This window comes from Lutra lutra, chromosome 11, assembly GCF_902655055.1.
Source record: "Lutra lutra chromosome 11, mLutLut1.2, whole genome shotgun sequence".
Classification (NCBI taxonomy): domain Eukaryota; kingdom Metazoa; phylum Chordata; class Mammalia; order Carnivora; family Mustelidae; genus Lutra; species Lutra lutra.
In genome coordinates, this window is record NC_062288.1 from 67,550,658 (window position 1) to 67,575,707 (window position 25,050).

General features: G+C 42.9%; 1 protein-coding gene across 7 annotated transcripts in view; it reads right to left on the minus strand.

Moving 5' to 3' along the window:
* Positions 1 to 25,050, minus strand: part of ELMO1 (engulfment and cell motility 1) — a 545,585-nt gene that overhangs the window by 226,796 nt on the left and 293,739 nt on the right. For all 7 annotated transcript variants that reach the window (XM_047695461.1, XM_047695463.1, XM_047695459.1 and 4 more), the window contains one exon: positions 17,644 to 17,752. In XM_047695461.1, the coding sequence (XP_047551417.1) occupies positions 17,644 to 17,752 (109 nt within the window). The remainder of the gene's footprint in view (positions 1 to 17,643; positions 17,753 to 25,050) is intronic.

Sequence of the window (25,050 nt, forward strand, 5' to 3'; positions counted from 1 at the left end):
TTTGGTCCTAAGTAATACCTGTTCATCATTAGGAATATTAAAAGCACAGAGAAGCATCATCAGGGCTGACCTCTGTATCGGGCTGGGCAGGCGCAGTTCTGAGGGCGCGTGATACTTCAGAAGCCCATGTAATGTTTTCAGTTTACTCACTTTTAAAATCAGAAGAGAAGCATAAATAGGATAATAATGAATATACAATAATGAATCCAGCCTGGATGATATTCATCTTTATAATAATGTAGTCAAAACTATAAGTTTTAATACAGTTTTAAAGAGGAAGGGGTCCATGAAGGTAAGAGTACCCAGATTTCGTGAAAGTCATAATGAGGCTGCGTATAAATAAACACCAATCGCAACTAACGCTATAATCTCTGCCGTGTCTGCGTCTATTAGGTCTGTGTTGACCTGCCTGTCTCCCTATAACGCCATCACCCCAAATCTGACCATCTCAGGTTTCTTCCTCCACCCCCCAGTTTTTCAGCAGTTCAAAAAGCTGTGTTAGGGGCACCTGGTGGCTCAGTGGGTTGAGCCTCTGCCTTCGGCTCGGCTCATGATCTCAGGGTCCTGGGATCGAGCCCCGCATCAGGCTCTCTGCTCGGCAGGGAGCCTGCTTCCCCCTCTCTCTCTTCCTGCCTCTCTGTCTACTTGTGATTTCTCTGTCAAATAAATAAATAAAATCCTAAAAAAAAAAAAAAAAAAGCTGTGTTAAATCTTGTCCTGAAATCCACTGCCTGCTAAGTGGATGCAGATGCCTTGATCTTTCTAGGGGTAAACTGTAAAGGAATAAAAAGCTCTAAAATTTCAGACCACTTGACATGAAACTTGAACTTCCAAGAATTAATGCTGAGGAAACAATCAGATGGAATTACAAAGATGTTCATCACAGAGCTAGTTCCGCTAAAAATGGAAACATCCCTGAATATCGTGTGATAAGAGTCTGGTCAAAATCATTATGGTTGATCCACACAATGAAATATTAAAGAGGCTTTAAATAATGATGTAATATATATTTATTGCTGTAGGAAGATAGTCATAATATATTAAATGGAAAGAATAGAACATTTAAAATAACATAATTTAATCTCATTTTATGGGGGAAAAAACACCAACCTATCTTGGTGGTAGGAGAATGGACGATTTATTAGTTTTCCTTCTCCATATTTAAAACTATTCCAAGAATACACATATATTACATTGGATTACAAAAACACGAAAGGCATGTACTGTTTGATTCAGGATCCACTGGTAGGCATTTCATTAAGGAAGTTATTTGAAGATGCGAACAAAGACATAGCCATAGAGATAGAGGTCTCCTTCATCATCACTTTTCCCCTCTCTACTGAATCATTCCTGTGAGTACATAAACAAGCTGTAACTTCTACCATCATTAAAAAAAAATCTGACTTGACTGTAACTTCCCTTCCAGCTTCCACCTTATTTTTCTACTCTGCTCTAAAGCAAAATCCCTTTCAGTAATTGTCTATACCAGTACCTCTCAAATGATGAGGGGAAGGACCGGTTTGTTTCTCATTTCGAATCTGTTGTCTGGAAACAGACACTCTTGAAAAATACAATAAAACTTAATCACTAGAATAATGTTCACGCTTGAATGCCACGGCTGTGTCAAACAGCTAGAAAGGTTTCTGAGGGCTGACTCTGCGTCCCCTCCCTCGCAGCCCGTCTCACGCCATGCTGGGTGTCACTCCTTTGTGTTCACCATCCTAACTCCTGTACCCTCACTTGCTGTCAACCTGTCCAGTCAGGATCTCTCCCCACGACCCCACTGAAACTGCTCTTGCTCAGGCCACTCCTGCCCTCCACTGATCGTTGCTAAAATCACTGATCAATGCTCAAATCCTCATGTACTTCCACAGTCTGTAGCAATTCCTACAGGCAATCTCTCCTTGACCTGTACTTGAACTTTCTCTTGATTTGCTTCTTACATCCCTACAATTCCTCTCGCTGTTCCTCTTCTCTCCAACAAGCAACTTTTGGGGGATTTCATGGTTGAACCCTGGAGCCTCTTAGAAGCTGTCATCCAATCTCAGCTATAAATACTGTCTCCATGCTGATAATGCCCAAAGTTAAATCTCTGGCTCAGAATCATCCCCAGAACTCTAGTCATATATATATATTCAACTACAAAACCAACATCTTCACTCCATGTCTAAAAGGCATCTCGAAATTAACATAACCCAAACAAAAGTGCTGGTCTCTTATGTTCTCCATCCATCTCAGTGACAAGTGCATGCTTCTGGCTGCCCATCCTCAACTCTTCCTTTTATTTCCCATCCAAATTCAATCTGTCAAGCAAATCCTTTTGGTTCTACCTTTAAAATATATCTGGTCTCACTGACATAAGGAATTTGACAAAAAAGACAGAAGACCATAAGGGAAGGGAGGGAAAAATGAAACAAGACAAAACCAGAAAGGGAGACAAACCATAAGAGACTCTTAATCTCTGGAAACAAACTGAGGGTTGCTAGAGTGGAGGGGGTTGGGAGGGATGCGGTGGCTGGGTGATGGACATTGGGGAGGGTATGTGCTATGGTGAGTGCTGTGAATTGTGTAAGACTGATGTATCACAGACCTGTACCCCTGAAATGGACAACACATTATATGTTAATTAAAAAAATAAAATAAATAAAAATTTAAAAAATTAAAAATAAATAAATAAAATATACCTGGAATCCAACCACTTTTCAGTATCTCTACTGCCGACACCCTGGTTCCTATCGCTGTCACCTCTCGACTTCCTTACTGTCATGGAACGTATTATATTCCAATGTCCACAGATCACCCAAATGATTCTTTCAAATGGTAAGTTATATAATGTCACAGGTATGCTCAAACCATCACATGGCTTTTCTTTTCACAAAGAGTAAAAGCTAAATTTGTTACAGTGGCAGAATATCTCCACTCTCTAGCCCCACCTGATCTCCTGCTACTCCCCACCTGCTTCTCTCTGTTCCTGTCACTGGCCTCCTAGCTCTTCACTCCTAGGGCTGGACACTCCTGCCTCAGGGCCTTTATACTGCTATTCCCTCTTTGGGGAAAACTCTCGTCCCAATACCATCTCGGTTCCTATATTTGTGATAAACACAGTCTTTTCAGGGAGACAATGCCGTGCATCTTCCTTGTTCTGACTTTTCTGCATTGTACTTTTCACCATGCAGCATACTTCTTTCTTTATTGTCTGTTTTTTCTCCAAGTAAAATAAATATATGTAGCTTAAGGAAAGAGAAGGCATTCTGTTTTATTCACTGCTATGGCTCAAGTACTAAGGGGTTAACTAGGCGGATTTACTGGGCAAATGTTCATCCAGGTGCTCCTTGTAAAAGCAAAAATTCGTAAACAATGTAGCTATTTGTTGATAAAAGACCCATACTTTCATAAGATGGGCTACTATTTATATCTATATCCACAATATGGCAATATGCATATGAAATGAAAAACTATTAAACTATCGAAAGTTTGAATAAACTGCAAATTAGTAAATTTACTGGAAAGAAAGAGGTAACACATTTAATGCATTAAGTGAAAAGAATCAGGTGACAAAGGGCCAAGGATGGTATTAGCTCATTTTCAGAATAAAATGGAACAGGAAAAATTGTTACAGTATATGCATTAAGGTAAACTCCTAATCCAAAGCAGAAATATGTTAACCGATCAGAACAGTCAACCTATGAGGCCTTAAATGTGAGGTTTTCCTCTGATTACATTAATGACACAGAGAAGAAGCAGGATTAGTTCTGACTTAGGCAAGCAGAGATGGGACATAAAGTGTGTGCTCTTTGGTCGGCTTCATCTGGGCTCTGGTACAAAGCAATTACTCAAACTATTACCTAGCCAATAAAAGCCAAAGAACCATTAGAGCTGTGTTTCTCAGGGTGCGAATAGGTATGACTTGCAGAAATGTTAAACAGCCTTTAGATTTAGGCTTGTTTCTTCTTCCAAGTTTCAGGATTATTTAAACTCTCCTGTTTCCAAGTAAAAATGGGAGAGGCAGCTGCTTCAGCCAACAGCCGCGCCACACGACAGAAAGGCAAGAGCCACCAAACCCAGCCGAGAGAATCAAGGTGGGAAACGACAGTGTGAAATCAGCTAGGCAGGGGAGAATAAAGCCAGAGGAATGTTTTTTGCCATTTCCTTGATCTGTTCTGGCAAAATTAAGGTCTAATTCTTCTCAAAGAACTCTTTGCTGGCAATAAAGTTGATATTTCAAAGGAGGAAAAAATTCAGAGTGGGAAAAGCACATTAGACTAAAGTCTACACTCAGAAGGTGAGAGCAGTCATCTCTGTATGGCAGAAAACAAGTTCTCTTGGTCCATGCTGCCAGGTTGTCTCATCACCAGGAACCCGGCCTAACAAGGTCTTTGGACATTTCTTTCACTTTCTGGCACAGAATCCAATTCCAACCTACGTTATACACATCACTCAAGAACTGAGGATGGCCAAGTTTTAGTCAACTTATTTAGTGGTTAGAGTCCCTATACTGGGTATATAGCTCAACACAGCAGCATTGGAGCTTGTAGCTACCGGGGCAGTAATGGTTTTATACCAGAGGAGACTAAGGGACAACACAGGAGACTAGGCTGATCTACAACTGGTCCAAATGGAGATGGATCTAGAACCTGTGACCTCTAATGCCTGATCTAGTGCTGTCAGTACCCCATCAAGATAGCCATTTAATCATGATCCAAATTACCATGAAGGAAGTTCAGCAGAGATTCCCAAATGTAGGAGAGAAGAGCCAGCTGCCTAGGAATGAACTGGCAAGTTTATTAAGTATACTGATTTCTGGGTTCCACAGCAGGAATTTCTATTTCCCAGAAGCTCCCCCAAACGAATCTGATGCACAGCCACATTCAGAAATCACCGGCCCAGGTTATACAAGATAGAAGAGCAAAGGAACCAGCAGATATCTATTAAAAAAAAAAAATGCAAGTCATTCTCCTGATTCTATGGAAAAAAAAAAAAAAAAACACAACATGAAATATGCAATTATAAGGCTCAAAATAGCTTCTTTAGGAAAAAAAAAAAATGATTCACACATCTAAAGATGCTCAGGCCACAGCTGCAATCTGTTCTTGTGGCCAAACCCTTGGAGAGCCAAATTAAGGGAAGCCACGATGGGCTTGATTGCTGGGATCCAAAGATAGGTCCTGCTCCTTAGAGGCAGGGGGATGACCACCCTCCTGGGCAGCACATAGGTAGCTGGGACTGACCTAAAAGAGGTGACAGCTGACCTTTGAGCCCACGGCAGCCAGCCTGGGAAACCCAGCTCCCTTCAGGTCCAAGCTGCTGGGCACCCCTGCTTGAGTAAGAGGCGTCCCTGAAGAAGCAGTTCTCTGGCTTCTTTGCACCCACACTCTGGACTGGTTAAAGTCTGCCCCATCTCTCAGATCTAGGGGTGGGTAAGAGACAAGAAGCAAGCCAAGAGCTGTCTAGAATACAATAAATTAGGAAGTCACACAGCTGTGTGTTCTGAAACACAAGATTGAAAATAGATAATTTTTTCCTCTTTGGGGAACATACTGTAGTGTTGATATTTTCTGATTCAAATTTGGACTCAGTAGGCCTTCTCACTAAATTATCCTGAGGAGGAAGAGAAGGGGGAGGACTGAGGAGGCACCCTTTTGTAGAGCTCATTCTCACTTTATTAAGGGAAAAAAATGCTGCTTGAGAGGTTTTGGGGTAACACAGAAAGTTCATAAAAAATTTAGTGTCATCTGAAAAATATTGGAACTGACCCTTAAGCAAATATAAAGCTCCTGTATTCACGCAATAAATACTTATTAAGTGCACACTGTACGTAAGGCACTGGGCTACAGCGTAGGATGGAAGATGAATTCCCTCTCAGTCTCCTGCTCAAGGAGCTTACAGTCTGTGAGGAAGACGAGATATTTTAAAAAATGAAAGCAGTGGTTTACAGCATTGCGCAAGAGTGAAGAGTAAAGAGCACAAGCAAATCCCGCAACAGCTACCTATATCTAACTGCCTGTGTGACCTCGGTCTGTTTAACCTCTCTGAGGGCCCCAGGCCCCTCGTCTGTAAATGGAGATGGTGAAAGGGTTAACAGAGTATTGCCTCAGAGAATCGCCTGCTATGTAGAAAGCATTTAATAAGTGGCAATGTTCATTGTCATTTTAAAAAATAATTTTTTTCTGCTTATCTTTAAATCAGCAAGTGTTTTGGTTGTAGTTTTCTTTGAGAGAGAGAGTGCGTGTCCAGGAGTGGGGGGAGGGGCAGAAGGAGAGGGAGAGAGAGAATCTCAAGCAGGCTCCAGGCTCAGTGCCAATGGCAAGGCTTGATCTCACCAACCTGAGAGCATGACCTGAGGTGAAATCAAGAGTCAGATGCTTGGGGCGCCTGGGTGGCTCAGTGGGTTAAGCCGCTGCCTTCGGCTCAGGTCATGATCTCAGGGTCCTGGGATCGAGCCCCGCATCGGGCTCTCTGCTCGGCAGGGAGCCTGCTTCCTCCTCTCTCTCTGCCTGCCTCTCTGCCTGCTTGTGATCTCTCTCTGTCAAATAAATAAATAAAATCTTTAAAAAAAAAAAAAAAAGAGTCAGATGCTTAACGGGCTGAGTGATCCAGGCGCCTCATAAATCAGCAAGTGGTGTCTGATTGAAATTAAAGTGCCCTGGGCCGGGAGATGCCACTAGCATCTACCTCCTAATCTACTCCAACCACCAGGAAAATCTCTCCATCCAAAGGCCCGGGGTGAAGGATGAAAGGCTGTACACGGCATCCTAGAGTGTTGTATCCTCTGCTGCTCTCCCAACCACTGGGGACTTCCCCAGGGGTGGGGGTTGGGGGGGCACATCTGTGGGAAGTAAGTTAAAGACCAAAGCTGCAAACATGTTTCTGGGTTTTGTGCTTGTTTGTGTTCTGTTTTACTCATGTAAGCTTTGATTTTCAAAACCTAACAGGATGCATTTTACCACTATTTCAGTGCAGTCTGGCATCCGGACTGTGGTTCTTTTTATTCCTCTCTCTCTGTGGTCTACTTTACTTTACCCTCGATTTGAATCTTTTGGCATTCCACTTCTACTTTCTAATTTGATGCTGCCTTTCCAAATTAATGTTCTACCGCTATGGCATCCTAGGACCTTGAAGCTCATGGCCTGGCACATCACAATGCTAAAATAAACGCTGGGGAGGATGAGTAAAGTACCACTTCGGAAAAAAAGGCTGTGGGTCCAAACCCAGGGTACAGAACTAGGGAAAGATGGTTTTACATTTTACACTTTTTGGAGTAAGACTACTCACTTTAATACTAGAATGATGTAGCAGATGAGAAGTGAAAGTACCATTCATGCAAATGGCCTCTTTCATCTACTGGGATCCGGTTCCTTTTATGTCTTTTTTTTTTTTTTAACAATGTTTTAACTTCTATAAGAAGCTGAATGCCCTGAAATCCATAGTTCCTCATATATATAACCATGGATTTTAGGTCAGCCATACCCACAGTGCTATAGAAGAACAGAAGGCAAGGTGGGCACGAATTTCACCAGCACAAACCCCCTGACCTGTGATAGGTGCTGTCAGGTGGCAGCAAGCCCCTCTCAGACTTCCGGGGGTGAGTATTCTAAGCCAGGTTCCCGGTGCTGCTCCATGACAGTGCCTCACCTTGTAGCCCCGAAACCTTCCACCCCACAGCTCTCCTGGGAAGACTCTTGCTAGGCAGGGCTCTTGACACCTTTTCCTCCAACAGATCACAGGCCAGAGCTGGATCCAATTTAAAACCATTTTATTTATTTCCTTACTTTTCTTCAGATGAGATCTAATTTTTTCCTGTCATAAAAAGTTTTCATACTTTAATAATACATGTGAATGTGCATCTGTGTGTGCATGGGTGTGTCTGTGTATAGAAAGAAAGAATGATAAAGCAAATACAGAAAATATTAACATGATAGGTAAACCTGGGTGAAAGGTACATATGAATGTGTGCTTTGGACTTTCTTGCAAAAAAATGTTTTTTAAAAAAGGGAATATATTCTTAGATCCATTCACTTTTCACTGTTCTCCTTATAAGTCCTTCCTTACCAACTGCCCCTCCTTATTCTTCCAAATGAACCCCACAATCCCTCTGTGGGGTTTCCATCTCAGTTTCTGTTGGTAGTCTGGGATGATACATGGGCCAGTGTACTGATTTGGAGGAACTCACGTCTTTATTCCAATATTAATGTTTTCCTTCCAGGAATACAACATTCACTCTTTATTTAAAACTTGTGTATCTTCGTGAAGCCTTGCAGATTTCTTCACACCGAAATCTGAGATGTTTTCCATTAGGATTCATCTGAAGCTGTACATTTATCTGGACACTAAAAAGAATCTTTTCTTCAATTTTATAATTAAATATTGCTGACATGCGGAATGGCAAACAATTTTCTGTTACCCACTACATAGCTACTCTTCTGAACTATATGAATTCTAATAGCTTTTCTTTCGCTCCTTCAGGAATTTCTAGAGAGATAGTTTTATTGTCTATAATCTAAAATATTTTGTTTCTATCAGTGAACTATACCTCTATTTGTTGCTCTCTTCCAGATCAAGGAGAAATAATATTGGTGAATATTAGCATTCGACAGCACCTGACTTTTAGTTCCAGCATTTAATGGGAAAACTGTTTCGCTATCACCATTTTAAATATAGTGTTGGCTGCCTTACAGAAGCTATAAAAAAATAATGTTAAGAACGTGTCTATTCCATCATCGTTAACAAATATTAAGTGCTATCAAATACTATTTTAGCCTTAACTGAAACTAGCATTTGGATTTACACATTGAGCTTCCTCATGTGAGATGTGCACTCATCTGTCTTCCATTACTGAGCCCCTCTCGCTTCCCTGGGACAAATCTTTGAGCCAAATTCACGTCTACCACTAGTAAATATGAAGGCCTTTAAAACATGCACTTTGGGGGCACCTGGGTGGCTCAGTGGGTTAAAGCCTCTGCCTTCGGCTTAGGTCATGATCGCAGAGTCCTGGGATCGAGCCCCGCATCCAGCTCTCTGCTCAGCAGGGAATCTGCTTCCTGCCCCCCCTCTCTGCCTGCCTCTCTGCCTACTTGTGATCTCTGTCAAATAAATAAATAAATAAAATGCACTTTGCAAACCTTCATAACCCACTTCAGTTATAATTTTTATTTGCCTTTGTTTTCACCATTTATTTTAAAATTATCTCTATACTTTACAATAAACCACCTCAACTTTGAGGGAAACAGGACCAGGAATTAAAGAAAAAAAAAGTATTCTACAACAGGAGGAAGTATAATAAAAGAGGCAGAGATAAAGTGCTACAGGAATTCTGAGAAGGATGTCCTCCTCAGCAGGAACTCAGAGGAGGAATCAGAATGGTCATGTGATGTTTGAGATGAAGCTGGTGGAAAAGTAATTCTACTCGGTGAGAGGGAAGACAAGTGGGCATCTGTGTTTTTTTCAACAGGTCTGTGTCTGTCTCTTCATGAGGTTCGGCAAACCTACCAGGCTCACCTCTCAATCTAGAACATCAGAGACAGGCTCATCTGTCAATCTGGAACCTCAAAGACAAAAGAAATGGATGCTGGTTGCTCCCAGCTACATGTCTTCTCAGAAACGAGGTAACAAGGAGCAAGTGCTAAAAACTGCCTGTGATGGGGCGCCTGGGTGGCTCAGTGGGTTAAAGCCTCTGCCTTCAGCTCAGGTCATGATCCCAGGGTCCTGGGATTGAGCCCCACATCGGGCTCTCTGCTCGGCAGGGAGCCCGCTTCCTCCTCTCTCTCTCTGCCTGCCTCGCTGCCTACCTGTGATCTCTGTCAAATTAAAACAACAACAACAACAACAAAAACTGCCTGTGATAAATATGAATTGTTTCCATCCACTTGTAAAGGAGATGTGCTTGAGATATTCTTTTAAACTGCTAAGTTTAATTTCTCTCAGCAATCACTTTCTATGGCGATAAGGATTACCTCGTGATTTCGGAAGGATCAACAAGTACTATTTTCTCAAACACCAGCCAATCACCGCAGAACTTCAAATTCTTAAAAGTCACGGAGCTGACTTTGCTATAGGAATAGATACATCTTGGGGTCTCTAAATCTGTGCGAATTTTGGTTGTTATCTCCTTCACAAATAGGGCATTTTACAGTTAACAAAACACTTTAACCTATATTTCTTCATCTAATTCTGAGATGAGAATGCTCATGATGGTGGTGGTGGTGATGGGGAGGATGATGACGATATCCCCAGGTTACCAATGGGAGACTAAAGAGCAAGATGGCGAACTGTCTTGACAAAAGCCCTTACTTGTATCAGCTGTGCCAGTTATCAAGTGCTTCTGATTCTGAACGCAAGAACTGTACATTAGGTCCTCCTGCCTTGTGACACCATTACGAATCCTGATAACAGTTCTATAATTATCATAAACATTACACTCCATGGACTTTTATACTCTCTCCTTTGACATTTTTAATTTGGGCCCAAAGTGGATACAACTTTCTCAATATAGGCTCAGACCACGAACATTTTTTAAATTAATTGATTAATTATTAAATAATTAATTTTGTTTTTACGTTAAACTTAACGTTGAAGTATAATATGAAAATAGACATCAAAAACGAAGATTCAAGACTGAGACGAGATCTGACAGGCTTCAACTTTCCATGGAGCATGGGTATAAGCTGTTATTAAAGGAGGGGTGGGGAGGGCCCTAAAGAGGCTTAATTGTTCAATCTACTTTTCTTGAGTTTTCTGTAGCCAGAATGTTCTAAGAGTGAAAGTGATGGATGGTACTTCTCGAAGTACGAAAACACCAATGTCCCAGAGTTAAGTGAATATTCTAATTGCTGCTCTACTCCAAAGAGTTCTTTCAGATTGCTCATCTGTGTTATTTTTACTTGCTAAAGCAGAGGTGTCTGGGTGATGAATTATACAAGGTGCTTCACTCAGCACCACTGGTGTGTTATAATAAATATCGCCACTGAAAGACAAAGTAAAGAAATGCTGAGTATTTTCATAGCGTGTGATGTAGATTTTATTCTTGTTTTTTCAAAACAAGGAAGTAGCTCTTAAGTTTTAATCTAATTATATATGGTCAACTAGGTGAAGATGGCAAAATTGTTTCAGGGAAATATGAAAACTTTAATCACAAATGTATGTCCATTCTGCCCTTCAAAATACACTTGAGAATAACCCACATACAAAAGCATAATTGAGGAAGTGAAAAATAGACATTGGCTAAAAGGAAAGTGAGGTAGTGAAGCCCTAGCATCTTAGTGATGAGAAATGAAATACATTATAATCAAAACTCAATTACCATTTTTCTGCAACCTCTGATATTGCTACATTAAAAAAAAAATACTAATGCAGTCCCCAATTCCCAGTAAAGGCAAAATGACAGAGGGCTGTAATCGGACTTCAATTTGCTACAGTTTTCTGCTACAGTAGGGAAATGCAGAAGAGAGTTTTCCAAGTAGAGGGAAAGAATTAAGGGCTGCAAGTAACTATTTTCCCCATCTGAACAGAACCTCAATTTTCTTTAGCTACCTATCATCCTGTGGTCATATACTCAAGAAAGGCTGGTTCGGAGCACCTGGGTGGCTCAGTTGGTGAAGGCTGTGCCTTCAGCTCAGGTCATGATCTTGGGGTCCCAGGTTGGAGCCCTGCATTGGGCTCCCTTCTTAGGGGGAGTCTGCTTCTCCCTCTCACTCTGCTTCTCCCCCTGCTCATGTTCTCTCACTTGCTTGCTCTCTCTCTCAAATAAACGAAGAATGTCTTAAAAAAAAAAAAAAAAGGAATTTGATTTCATGCCCAGCCTAAGGAATAGCTAATGTTGGTCCTAGTCCCCTTACCAAAGACTCAGTTAGGCATAGGCACAAGCCATGGTGTTTGCCAATGAGACATTAGAGAAAGTTTGCTGAAGGACTTTTGGAAACTTTTCTAGACATCTAAAAGAGACTCACTAGAATATACAACTTCTTGTTCCTCTGGACCATGTGATGATGGCTGCCATATTGCTATCTGCCTGAGGACAAATTTTGTACATCAAGGATGGCAGAACCAAAAGGTAGAAAGAACTTGGATCCTTGATGATACTCCTGAACAGTTAAATTAATCAACTCTAGGACTTACTTAACTCTGCAGTTATGATATTCAATAAAGCTTCTTCCTACTTAGGCCATTTTGAGTTGGGATTTCTATTACTTGCAGCTGAAAGCTTCCTAACTGCTATCCTGGCTGGGCTGGGGCTGGAGTGAGGTCAGCTTGTCCCTGGTCCTGGCCCCATACATTATCACACTCACAAGTTCTTGTCATAACCAGAAGACATAATCTAATTGTAGAATTGTATGCCCAGGACTAGGGCATTTCTTATTAAAAATTCTCCTACTGATTCCCATTGCTTGTAAAGTCCAAACTCCTCTGCATGGCAAATCTTTATGATTTAACTCTTGCTTTTTCTGTCAGCATCTCTTCCATTTGTTTGCTCCCTTGAGCCATCTGCTTTAGCCACATGGAACAGGAATTCTCTGAACCTCCAAGTCTTTTCATTTACACCTCACTGCCTGGAATTTTTAACAGTGGCTACCCACCATATACATATCTGTGCTTACCTGGTTATTCTTTCCATCTCTTGAGTATCTCCTTTTCTGTGTCACACCTCCCAAGACTCTCCTTCCTTTAGTCTGTCCAACTTCCCATGAGCAGAAAGAACCAACCACTGCCTTCTAGTGATGCCAATGTAACTTAAACATAATGTTCCAAATGACAATGCATTTTCTCATTATTTGTTTATGTGAAGGACTCTCCAGTCAGCATGTAGGCTGCTTGAGGACAGAGTGTGTGTTCTAAGTCCACATCACCAGAGATTAGATCCTGACTCATAGAGAACAGCCCTGTAGATACTGAATGAACGGGAGACAAAAAGAAATAACCTAGCTCCACTTGATATTGGAAGATAACTGCCTGAGGGGCTACACAACCAAAAGATAAGTAATTAACTTATCGTGTCAGAAATCAAGTTTTCCTTTTATCCTTCAACAACTTATTATGGATTTAGGGACAGGGCTGTAATAACACAAACAATAGTCATCACTTTTTAGCCCTAGTTAAGAGCCAGGGATCGGCCTAAGGACTTCACACTATAGTGAGGATCTTTGCATTTGTCTGTGATATGCCTCCCTTCTTCTGCCAGTGCACCACCTCCCACCTCCCGACACCCTGACCCACCACACACACCCCCAAATAAACCTCTTCTTCTGAAGTCTTGCTCTTCACTCTGCTTCAATTCTGTTCTTCTAACTGGGGTTTCCAATTGCACTACCCACGCCATGGGGATCTGTGACCACACCCAGGTCCATAAGGATTCTTCTTTGTGATCTTTAAAATTGAGGGGCGCCTGGGTGGCTCAGTGGGTTAAGCCGCTGCCTTCGGCTCAGGTCATGATCTCAGAGTCCTGGGATCGAGCCCCACATCGGGCTCTCTGCTCAGCGGGGAGCCTGCTTCCTCCTCTCTCTCTGCCTGCCTCTCTGCCTGCTTGTGATCTCTCTGTCAAATAAATAAAAATAAAATCTTTAAAATTGAAACTGAGGGAAAATAAGCACCTTGCTCTCAAAAGTGCCTCATGGATGAAGCAGATTACAAGGAATAATTTTAGTCAGAATGGATAGAGTGAAGAGATGAGCGTCATTGTTCCAGATCCTGGTTCCAGCTGTTACTTAAGTCAGAACGTTCTCCTGCCATCACTGAAGCCGTGGTCACCTTGTGGAAAGCAAATGCTATCACTTGCAAAGAAACCATCTATCCTGCAACAGAAGCAGCGCCCATTATCTCACTGAACCCTCCCGACAACTATGTGCAACAGGGATTATCTTTATTTTAGAGATAAGGAACCAGAAGTTCAGAACAGACCAGAAACATGCCCAAGGCATCCAATTAGGTAGTTGATCTGTGATTCAAAGATGGGTCATTCCGGTGCCAACATGCAACCACTCCGCTTTTCTGCTTCTTTCTACACTATTCTTTGGGCTTCCTGAACACGGATTCGAGCTCAGTGACCCCAGACAACATCCAGTAAGTGTAAGTCTTCTCTTCCTTAATAAACATAGATGTTATTGATCTTGATTAACTCCCAGGGGTGTAACAGGTTTCAATTAAATAACCTTGATAAAGCGCTCTAAGCATATAAATTATCAGATGCTGTTTTTTATGCCACACTATGAAACATTCGCCTCTTACAGTGTTAATAATTGGGAAGCAGAAATTGAGTTCTTTTTAAGAACTAGTCTTAAAAACACTGTGCATAACTATTTGGTATCAGTAATTTAATTGAATGTTAATATGCTTGCTTTGGACACCAAAAGATAACTGGTATTTCAGAAGTGGGTTTCCTCAAAAGACTATAAGTTAAAGCAAAAGACAAAGCATTTGTAGAAAATTGAATCTTTATACTTTTGTATATGTCCTTTTTCTCAGTTAGATTTTTAATTGGTATTTCTTTGATCTCCACACTTGCTTATAGATCTAGCACAACCATGATCTCAGGGGTCAATTATTGACACGAATCTGAGAAGAACCATGAACTTCGAAGCAGACAAACAGACACAGTTAAACCAAAGGAAAATGGATTTGTATGTGAAGCCAATTTTCCTCAGAAGAAAAACAGATACTTCCCTCAACATCAGGGTGCACTCAGATTTGTTTTCCATATTAGTAACTTATTTAATATGGCAGTGGGCAAAAGGCAATCCATTAAAAAGCAATTTTCCTCTTACCACAGGGTGTTTTATCATTTGATGTCTAGCACTCAATCAGAATGTAGCAATCCTTTAATATTTTATGAGCAGAGAACAACTCATTTGGGCATGTAGACTCTAGAAACATGGAGTCCTCTGTAATCCTTGCAAAATGTCCAGAATGACCTTTGCAGTGCAAGCAATAGGCCAACCTGAAAACTCAAACTATCAAAACACTGGAAAAATTATGCCTCAGAATAGATAATGGGCATTTAAAATAAATATGCAATCACTAATAACTAATAGTAGAAGATATTAGTCCCAAATCATTCTTACACTTTCTCAAGTGCAAGCTTATTGGGGACAGGGACCGTATCTGATTGACCTTTGTATCTGCCATGCGCATCATAATCTCTGGCACACTGTAAGTAATCAATAGATTTTTATTAAACAGATAAATACATATATCTGTCATCTTGGACAAAGGGAGCTTGCCATGAGTATGCCAGGCCCTAGGTGACCAAGGCCAACCTCACTGCAGAGATGAGCCTGACCAGGTACTTAATGATCTGTAGCAGAAGGCTGGAACGTTCTCTGCAGCAGAAGGTGAGATATGGAATAATATACAGTGCAAGCACAGTATATGGGGTACCCCCAGAGATCCCCAAAGTATTCCCACTCTTCATCTCAGCCCCTAGGAATGAGGTTCTGCCCTGTTCCTGGTTTCATACCAGGTTCTTAACAGTCTGGAAGGGTGGCTCTGCCCCTGCCAGGGGTCATTCCCTATTCTGCACCCACCCTCCCTCCTGCGAAGCACAGAGCTGCCACTCACCTGAGCAGCATTTGTCTGCTCAGACTCCTGTCACCACAGTCTCCCCATCCCCCTGCCCACCAAATAGGGTCCCCTGACATGGATGAGAGTCTAAATCAGATCCACATTTGTCCTGCCCACACACAGCCTAGAACTTGGCCCTCTTTTCTGAGTTAGTCTCCCTAGGCTGAATATGATCTGTTCCCCGGGTCCTTATCTGTGACCAAGCCAAAATGAACACAGGTCCTCCAATCATCACCCCCAATACTACCAATCTACCTCTGGGGGAAATGTGGAGGTGTAGGAGCACGGCGAAGTCTGTGAGTACATGACCCAAGGACACGAAGGTCCTAGATGGCAGAGACAGAACCCAGCTGCCCTTTAGTCCCAGCATCCTCCCTGGGCTCCTCCATCTCTGTTCTGTGTTAACCTGTAGCATGCTAGATACATGTCGGCTGGGCAAGGGAAAAGAGCAGAGGCTGGGTATAATGGTGAAGCATGAAAGAACCCACCTCCTGCTCCCATCAAGATGAAAACTGATAGCCCAAAGCAGGCCACAGGGAAGGGGGCAACATGGGGAAAAACAAACAAACAAACAAACAAAAACCAAAGACAGGACAAGCCCCAGCCAGGTAGAGCATGACCGCAGTCCAGCTTCTGAAAACCTTAGGTGCTCTTGTAACACTTCTCAGCAAGTGACTTCCTGTAGCTCCCCCCATAAAATCAACCCAAACACAAAACAGTCACAGTAATCAGACTGAGGAATTCGGTAGGATCTGCCTGATTCAGGACTTTAATCCTTCAACCGAATAAACAGTAAGCTCAGAGGCAGGCATAAATCTCAACAAGTTAGTCTGATGGAGAGCAGGAGGGGGGCAGGGTCAAGGATCCAGGTAAACGGAGACGTTAACCTCGGTGATCCCTGAACCAGAGCGGACTGACACAGACCTCTCTCAGATCAGGCTGCTACTCTTTCCATGCCATGATGCCCTAATTTGGGCTCCCAAGGAATGAACTTCCGTGGCAGTTCCATGTCGGCTTATCTTCTTCTCCCCATCCACCCGCCCTGGAGGAGGGTAACAGTTGGCTGTGCTTGGACAAACAGACTCAAATTCTTAGCGTTTCCTTACAGCATTCTCCATTTCCTTGTTTACCTGAGCAGCACCTGGAGTCAGCTCTTACAATGTAGGTGAAGCATGACCCCCTTTCCAATAATCATCGGATTCCTTTCCATTTATCATTTCAGACCATTATTTTAAGCTCTCAAGCAGGTAACTGAATATCTATGCCTTCACCACATTATCATACACCCAACATCTCTCACCCAATGTCTTTCTCTGGCGCCCAAGTGATTAAGCCTACAAGGGAAGATGTGTATATGCGTCAGCTTTGGAGATGTTGGAGGGGAGGGAAGTCAGCCACTTTAAGGAAGTTTGGTGCTGACAATGACTGCAGGCCAGGTTAAATCCGATGTATCCTAACAGGTTCAACCCAAATTCTACCAATGAACAAAAGGCAGGAATATCATTATGCCCTCTTTTTTTCCAGGGGTCCCCTCCTAAATTTTGTAATAAAAGTAAGAAACAGAGCAATAAGCTTATCTTTGACCACATTTCTCATGATCAACTACCCATTTTCTTCTATAATTCCTTCTTGCTTAGAGAAAGCATTCTAAGCAAGTGAGATCCTGGGAGCAAGAGGATCTTATTAAGGTATTCAATTTCTCTTTGTAGAGAAAAATGGTTTCAAAAGAAAGAAGAGAAAATGATCCTCTGATAGGTTAAAAAACTGGAATTTTTAAAAAGCAGCCATAGATCTCTTTCCTTAACAGATTACTAAGCACAGGGCTGTTTTAACATATTCTCATGTTTATAATATCGGAAATTTAGTCATATTACCTGCCAATTTCCCCATTCTTGTAGATTTTAAGAACGGTTATTCCCAGAACAGATATGCAGAAATACACACACGGAAACCTGAGCCAAAGAATGCTGGGTCCACGGGGATGCCCAGGCATAGCTCACCAGCCCCTCGGGAATTCTTCGAGTAGGTCCAGGCACAGCCCCGGAAGTGAGGTGCCTGCCAAGCATCAGGCCCATGCGGGAACCAGGTGTTACTTACGCAGCTCGCCCACTTTCAGGATCTCACACAACATCTTGGTCAGCTCTATACTACTGCGGCCAAACGGACACTCATGCTTGTCTTCCCGGCTACTGTTCTCAAGCACGATCTGCAAGAGGAAAGAACAAACAGGTCAGAAAGGGAAATCAGTTTGTGGAATATGTCAAAAATGTTGAATCCGTGGTAACAGAGAAACAGAGCCACTTCAGATTACCAGACTAAGGCTTGGGGCCAAAACAAAATTGTACTCCACTCATATTCTCAGTATACAGCGCCTAAAACTCTCACGTTTTCCAAATCTCCTAAAACTCTCCACCCTCTAAGAGGATATTTTGCTCATTGGTTTACACTTACACAGAAGTGCCTATGGATGGAGAGTTTTTCAAAACAGGACAATAAAGACCATTTACTGAAGTGGTAAGACTGCTCTCTTTCCCCCAGTCACAACTTCCCTTTCCTGGGGGGTAGCAGCTCTTCTGCACCCTCAACTCCCACATTTTTTGTCACGTATCTCCCACAGAGTTTCTATGTTCTTACAAGAACTCACCCCTGGCATTAGTTTGAAACTTTTGTTTGTCTGAAAAAGAGAGAGAGAGAGAAAGACAGAATGAGTGAGTGGGGGTGTGAGGGGCAGAGGGAGGAAGGATCTTAAACAGGCTCCATGCCCAGCTCAGAGCCCAACACAGGGCTCACTATCACCACCCTGAGATCATGATCTGAGCCAAAATCAAGAGTAGGACACTTAAGTGACTGAGCCACCCAGGGCCCCCAACCCTCCATGTAAGCTAACTGAGCATGCCTAAGGGACACATGACACAAAGAGAACAAATCAGAGTTCCTCCCTGAGACTTATCCTACAAAAAGGGAAAATAAAATGGCCCAACTGTGCTGACAGTACCCAAGAGCTATGAGTGCAGGAGCTATCTGAATGCGAGCTTGCAATTAAAAAAAAAAAAATCAAAGAAAAGCAAGCCCACACGCAAAGGAAAGCAGAGAGGAGAGGCAGCGGGAGCCTTCACAGCATTTGAGGGGCTGGTCCCACTTGTTCCTAGAGCAAAGCTCTTACTTGCTCAACCCTTCCCCCCGAAAACTGTTCGGCTGGTCCGATAACTTCTCTACCCTTAAGATAGTTTGAGATTTTCCCACCACAATTAAGGGAGCCATTGTACACATGTATTAAACAAAAGTAAAACAATAAAACTCTGTTTTAAAGACACTGAACTTCAAAATCAGATGGCGACAAAAGGAAAAACCAGCTTCCACTGAGGAAGACAGATGAAACTATAGATAATTACAGTTTATCACAAGTCCTGTGAAAAAGAAATTTAACTCGCTGAGGTGCTAAAGGGCAAGGGGGAAGGCCTGGGGAGGAGAGTTTTGATAACCAAGTGACTGCTGGAAATCGAGGATGCAAAAGAGAGTGCCATGTCAAGGTCCAGGAGGAAGAAGGTTCCAGGTGTAGGGATCAAGGACAGTGCCCCTGAGCTGAGTAGGACGTGTGATGGACAGGCCAGCACACTGCCCAGTCTATAACGCAAAGGAGCCTGGGGTGGTGCAGGGCAGCACTTGGGGCTCCAAGAGCCTGAAGGGGAGAGCAGAGGTGAGCCAGAGCCCCTGCCCCAGGACTGCGTGGGTTATCATTCTAAGACTTGAGATGCTAACCATGAGGTTTAGGCAGGCAAGTGACATGAATGACACAGCCTGATTTGTTTTGAAAAGATCTATGAGTACAGAGAACAGAGAACAGGGAGGAAGAAAGAAAGGAGGGCCTGGGCAGCATCCCTGGCAGAGATGAGGGCGGCTCAGAGCGGGCCTGCCTGGGGCATCTAGTGTGTGGTCACAGAAAGGTAAGACATAGAGGCAGACAAGGAATGATGAGGACAAGGAGGGGAAGTTTTTTAGAAAAGTGAGAGAAAAGAAAGAATACTTGGAAGGAGAGAAGAAAAGGGGAAAGAAGGAAAACTACACGAAAGTGCTATCTTATTGATATGGACAGGGTTCCCAACAGCATGGTGGTGTGAGGGAGCTGAATGTCATCTGCATTGCTTAAAACCAAAGGAGGAGGATTCTAACAAAAATGTGCTCCAGCCATTTTCCGCATAAACAGTGTAACACACGTATATACATATGTTACTATATGCACTCACAGTACCCCAGGAACACATTAACTGTTTGGGGCTATTTCTGCCAGCACTGCATTAACACCGAGGCACAATCACAGCACAGTTTGCTCATTCAATCTCCTCTTCCACTTCCGCCATGAGCAGTTTTCACAGCCGTCCCCATTACCACTTTACCCCTCATCATGGTCCATCCAAGAAGTTGATGAACCATCCCGTTTTGTAAGACTTTTCAACCATGTGGAACATATGCTCACATAAATAATTATGTCTTGAATATCACCAGGAACATAACCTTATTGTCCTTGGGATTTACGATAAAAAAATTCTTCCTTGCGGTCTTTTTATGGAACACATGTTATGAGTGGATTGTTTTTTCTTTGAGAAAGCTGAATGTAAACTCCAACTAAATCCCTTCTCCAGCCGAGCAAGGAAGGACCAGTGCTAGAGGCTTTGAAAGGCTTGTTTCCTCTTCACTGTCTCTTCCGGGCAAGCTGCCTGAGCACGAAGACTCATGAGGTTGAGCCTGAATCACCCTCTTCCTTCTAGGGGAATTCTTCCTCGTTCTAACCAGGAATTCCAGTTCAGGAAAGCAGGAGGGGAGAACAACTCCATTCCCATCAATCAGGGAATCTTTCCCTTTTAAAAATGTTGTATCTGGAACAGCCACCCCATATATCAAGGTGCAAATCCAAATCTCCTGATGGTGGGGGAATGAATGGAAACAACGGAGCAAGAAGAAGACTGAACATAAAGAGAAGACAGAAGACAGGTAGCTTTCAGCCAGCTCCCAGCTCCCATTGAGGACATTCCCCTGCATTTCACATTAACATTCTATTAACATTTCATGAGCACATCAATATTTAATGAGGATGTAGATAGAATTACTGCAGCCAATAAACGTTCCGGAAACATTTCCAAGGCACTGTTTATTAGCAGGCACTAAATTAAGGAGTAATTTAAGTAATCAATATGTAAATCAGCTCTGAGAAGCCCTTCTCTTTACTCTTTAACGTACCATCTATCTTACCATATTTACCCTCCTAAAGAAAAACAAACCCTCCTTCTTGAGCGGTGTCTTTAAACAAGGCGGACACAAGTCTTTAAAGTTACCTGTGTGGATTTTAAGGTCTACATTCCTGCAAAAGAGACTATGATTATGAACCTTACTAATAAGGTATTACTAGAGTGAGAGAGAATTCTTAAACGAGATGGTAGCTTTTTTGCTTTAAAATTAACACGCTGATCTATCTGTAGTCAATTTCAACATTCTGGTATTAACCATGTTCACGGGCGGCATTTTGAAAAGTTTCGTGTGAAAATATCAAGGCATATTTTCCCATCTTCATTTTTTCCTCACTCTTTAGTTTTAAGAACAAACATACTTGAACAGAAACCATTGATGGATGAAGCACAAAAACCTGCTATTATCACTCATCTTAGAATATGCCATACCCCAGAAGAAGTTATAACCAGCTGCATGTCTTATGAAATAAAACACTGGATACTGGTGCCATATTAAGTACAAAATCTGTTTTAAATACTCTCTGGTTTGCAGGGTATATTTATATAACTTCTATTAACTGATCCCCAACAAAGTCCAAGTGATTGATAAGTCAGGCATTACTATTATTCTCTTTAAAATGTGGGCACAAGAGGAAGAGTAGACTTACTTGTATCACACATAGACCTAGCCTAGGTCATTCATGGAATTTCGTTGTTATGTCCTCAATTTCCAAATCTCTTCCTGTGAAGATGTCCTTCCCATACCATATTGTCATAAAATTCAATGGATTTCATTACTAAAGAAGCTAAGGAACTTTGATCAATTTCTTCTATCTCATTGAAGTGGGTCTATAAATCCCAGTTCCTCCTAGACAAAAATACAAGGTTCTCTCTTATCTCATTCATCCCATGAAGATCAGTAACAATTGCTCAAGGTGAGTGACCCAACACTGCATGGGGTAGCCCACAGGGTGTCCCTCCCTAAATTCTGAGTACTCCTCTGAGTGCTCTGCATTTCTTCTTCTCCACCGGTTCAGATGACCAACCTATTTGGCTTGGATGTTGATAGGCCAACTACAAGGCCAGCTACACGCTGGCACTCAACCCTTCTCTGACTCCTGGGGCCACCCTTGGCCTCAGCCTCAGCATCACATGGCTGACTTCTTCAGCTGCTTGTCCCTGACACGTGTTCCTCCGCATTCTGTTGAGCTCTCCTCTTCCAGGGCAAGCCCAATCCATTCTGTCTTCCCCGTGGCCAGCCCTGGGCTGAGAGCCTCGAGAGCCTCTTCCACTGCCTCTCACCGAGGAAGCCTTCCTTCACATGCTGCTTTGACTCTCAGAGTCAGATCAAGCCTAGAGGTCTCCTCACAGGCCACCAAAGACATTGTGTGAACTTCTACTGTGTTCTCTCCAAAGAGAAGGAACCGTCCGTCTTGCTCCACTTCCGAGCATAGCTCAGCATAGCTGCTAGGACAAGCATCGAACTGAGAGTGCCTGGGCAAAACTAGTTTCACGTGCACAAAGCACCCCACCTCTTTGTGAGCTACACAGAAGTTTCAGAGCTAGGACCGTGGTGCAAATTCAATCAGAAAACAAAGGCAAAATGCCTAAACCAGACTTGACCTACTTGGGGTTTATGATCTCTTCACCGCCCTCCCTCTTCCTATTCCTGTGTGACCCCGAGGCCGACATCCTCACAAGGCTTTCACCAGCAACTAAACCAAAATCGTGACTACAGGGACACTGGCCCTCTGGGGGCCATTGGTAAGCAAGCCAGAGGCTCTCACATTGTTTCAGCAGGAGACCCACATAAATAAAGAAGTGTCCTCACTTGCCTACACCAAAACTGCAGACAGGAAGCCCCTGTGCTCATGTTCAAGTGGGAGTCTTCCCAGGAATACACGTTGGTCCAAGTGCAGGAATGAGCAAGGAGCCTGAAGAACCAGTCACAGTCTGCCGATGTGGGCAACAAGTCCCAATACGAAACTGTTACGGCCACCACGGGACACTTGTCCTCAGAGTCCTGTAAGCCTTACAGGTCTGTTAAAACCTGTTTCCTGACCCACCAGAGGAAATGCCAATCTTCTCCTATAGTAAACCAAATAAACTAACAAACAAACAAAACCTTCCGTGAGGTTCCCTCTGCAACACAGAAATAACTTGTGTTATACCAGGATCCCGAACACCCCAAAAGGAAGTGTTAGCCCTTAGATCACATCGCCAAGACCAAGAACTCTCCTGAGGTCAAAGTGTAAGCCCAGCTTGGGGTCCTCTCCCAGCAGCTTGGGGGCCACGAGGGAACATTTCTCCTCTGTTCCCCCTTGGTACTAATGGGACCAAGTGCTAATGGTGATTGGTCCCAGAAAGCCGGGGAGAAGCACTAGAAAGTACACTGAGTGGCCTCAAGGGACTTGCTCAAGAGCTTAATTGTGATCATGAATTTTGAGCAAGTCCATAAAATCAAACAAACACGCCAAAGCCTAATAAGATTATTTCAAATGGGCAGAGAACAAGGAACATTACAATCCTAGAAACTATGCCAAGCAGGAAAACGAACCAGAGCAATCAGAATCCCAGCTGCTCAGCCACCTGATCCACTGTCGCCATTCTACAGCTAAGGGAAGCGAGGCCCCAGAGGGAGGGAACCTAAAGGAGACAGCTTTAAAGGTGCAGACAAGAGGGCAGAGAAACTCAAACAACAGCTGCCATTCACCCAGAGCACTGGCTTCCCAGGCCTCGTTCCAAGCACTTTTAAGGATTGTCTCATTTAAGGGACACGTCCTACTGCGTGACAGAAATACTGTACCATCCCACTTGACAGATGGACAAACTGAGGCAAATTTGCCCGAGGTCACACAGCACGGAAAGAAACCCCACAGAGGAACTTCGGTGACCTGACACGAAAGCACGCAGTCCTGCTTACCGATTCTCATGGCGACACACTCTACCTGTTCCTACTGAGAAGGGAGATAGTGAAATAGCAGCAAAGTTTTGATCAGGGGAATCCTCACCACGGTAACAGAGGCGCAGACAGCACTGCAGCTCCACACAGAAATGATTTTCCTGGATCACCTTCTAACAGAGGTGGTGACTTGATGCACATTCCTTAACCTTAATCTCAGTTTTCTCCTATAAAAATGGGGACAGGAACACCTACCCACGAGGGGTGTACAGATGAATGAAAAAAAAAAAAGAAAAGTGGAGGTAAAGACCTCTCAGTGCCTGAGACTTCTTCAGTGATGGAGATGATCGATCCGCTATTGCTATAAATAATTACATGAGCTCATGCCAGGGTATTATTCTTTGCTTTACTGAAATATTCTTATAATTCTAGGGCAAAGCTGTTGAAGAAAAAAAAAAACACAACAGAAAACAAAACAAAACTGTTACAGAGATTATTAATCTTGCGTTTTGGCAAAAGGAGTCGGGTGGAATTAATATTTCTGACTTAGATGGATTTCCTAAGGTTCTTTCAGCCTCTCTTTGGAACAGTGGTTCTCAAACTTGAGTAGGCATCTGAATCGCGGGAAGGCTTGCCAGACGCAGACCGGGGGGCTGCTCCCTCGGAGCTGGATTCAGCAGGTCTGAGGTGGAATTGAACAAAATATGCAGGCAAGTATACCAAACCATAGATCCCTCTGAAACACTGGAGGGACTGAGGGAACGTGTGTTACAAAGCATTACAAAGAACATTTCTAAAATTATTTTTAGCAGCATATTCTTAAAAAAAGAAAAAGCCTCCATCTATGCATCTTCCAATTGCATATACAGAAGTTGGGGGAAGAAGAAATAAATCTGATAATAAAGCAATCCATGGTACGTCCAGGGCTGAAGGGCAGGCCTCAAGGCCGTTGGACAAGGCCAATGATACCAAGCAGCTGCAGTGGAATGACTGAGTCAAGAGTGTGACTAGGATGCAGAACCCCCAGGGCAGAGTGTGCAAAAACCTCAAGAGCTCTTGCCAAGGGCAAAAGAACAATGCATCCCAGGAAAAGGAGAAAAAGAATGTATAAGAGGTCAGATTAGCGAAGAGAACAAAGTAGAAAGCACACACTGGGAACCAAGATAAATAACAATCTGGACAAATGAGAAGAATGGTATAAAACCCAGCTAATGAGGTGAAATCCTTCTAGAATAAAATTAGGCAACTGCACATACAGAGGCATAATAAAAGCCATAAATATAAAATGGCAAGGAATTGACTGGGTAATGGTGTAGTAATTAAAGCCTGGAGGTTCATAATAGATCTCAAATTGAACATAAATCAATCAAAAAGAAGCGC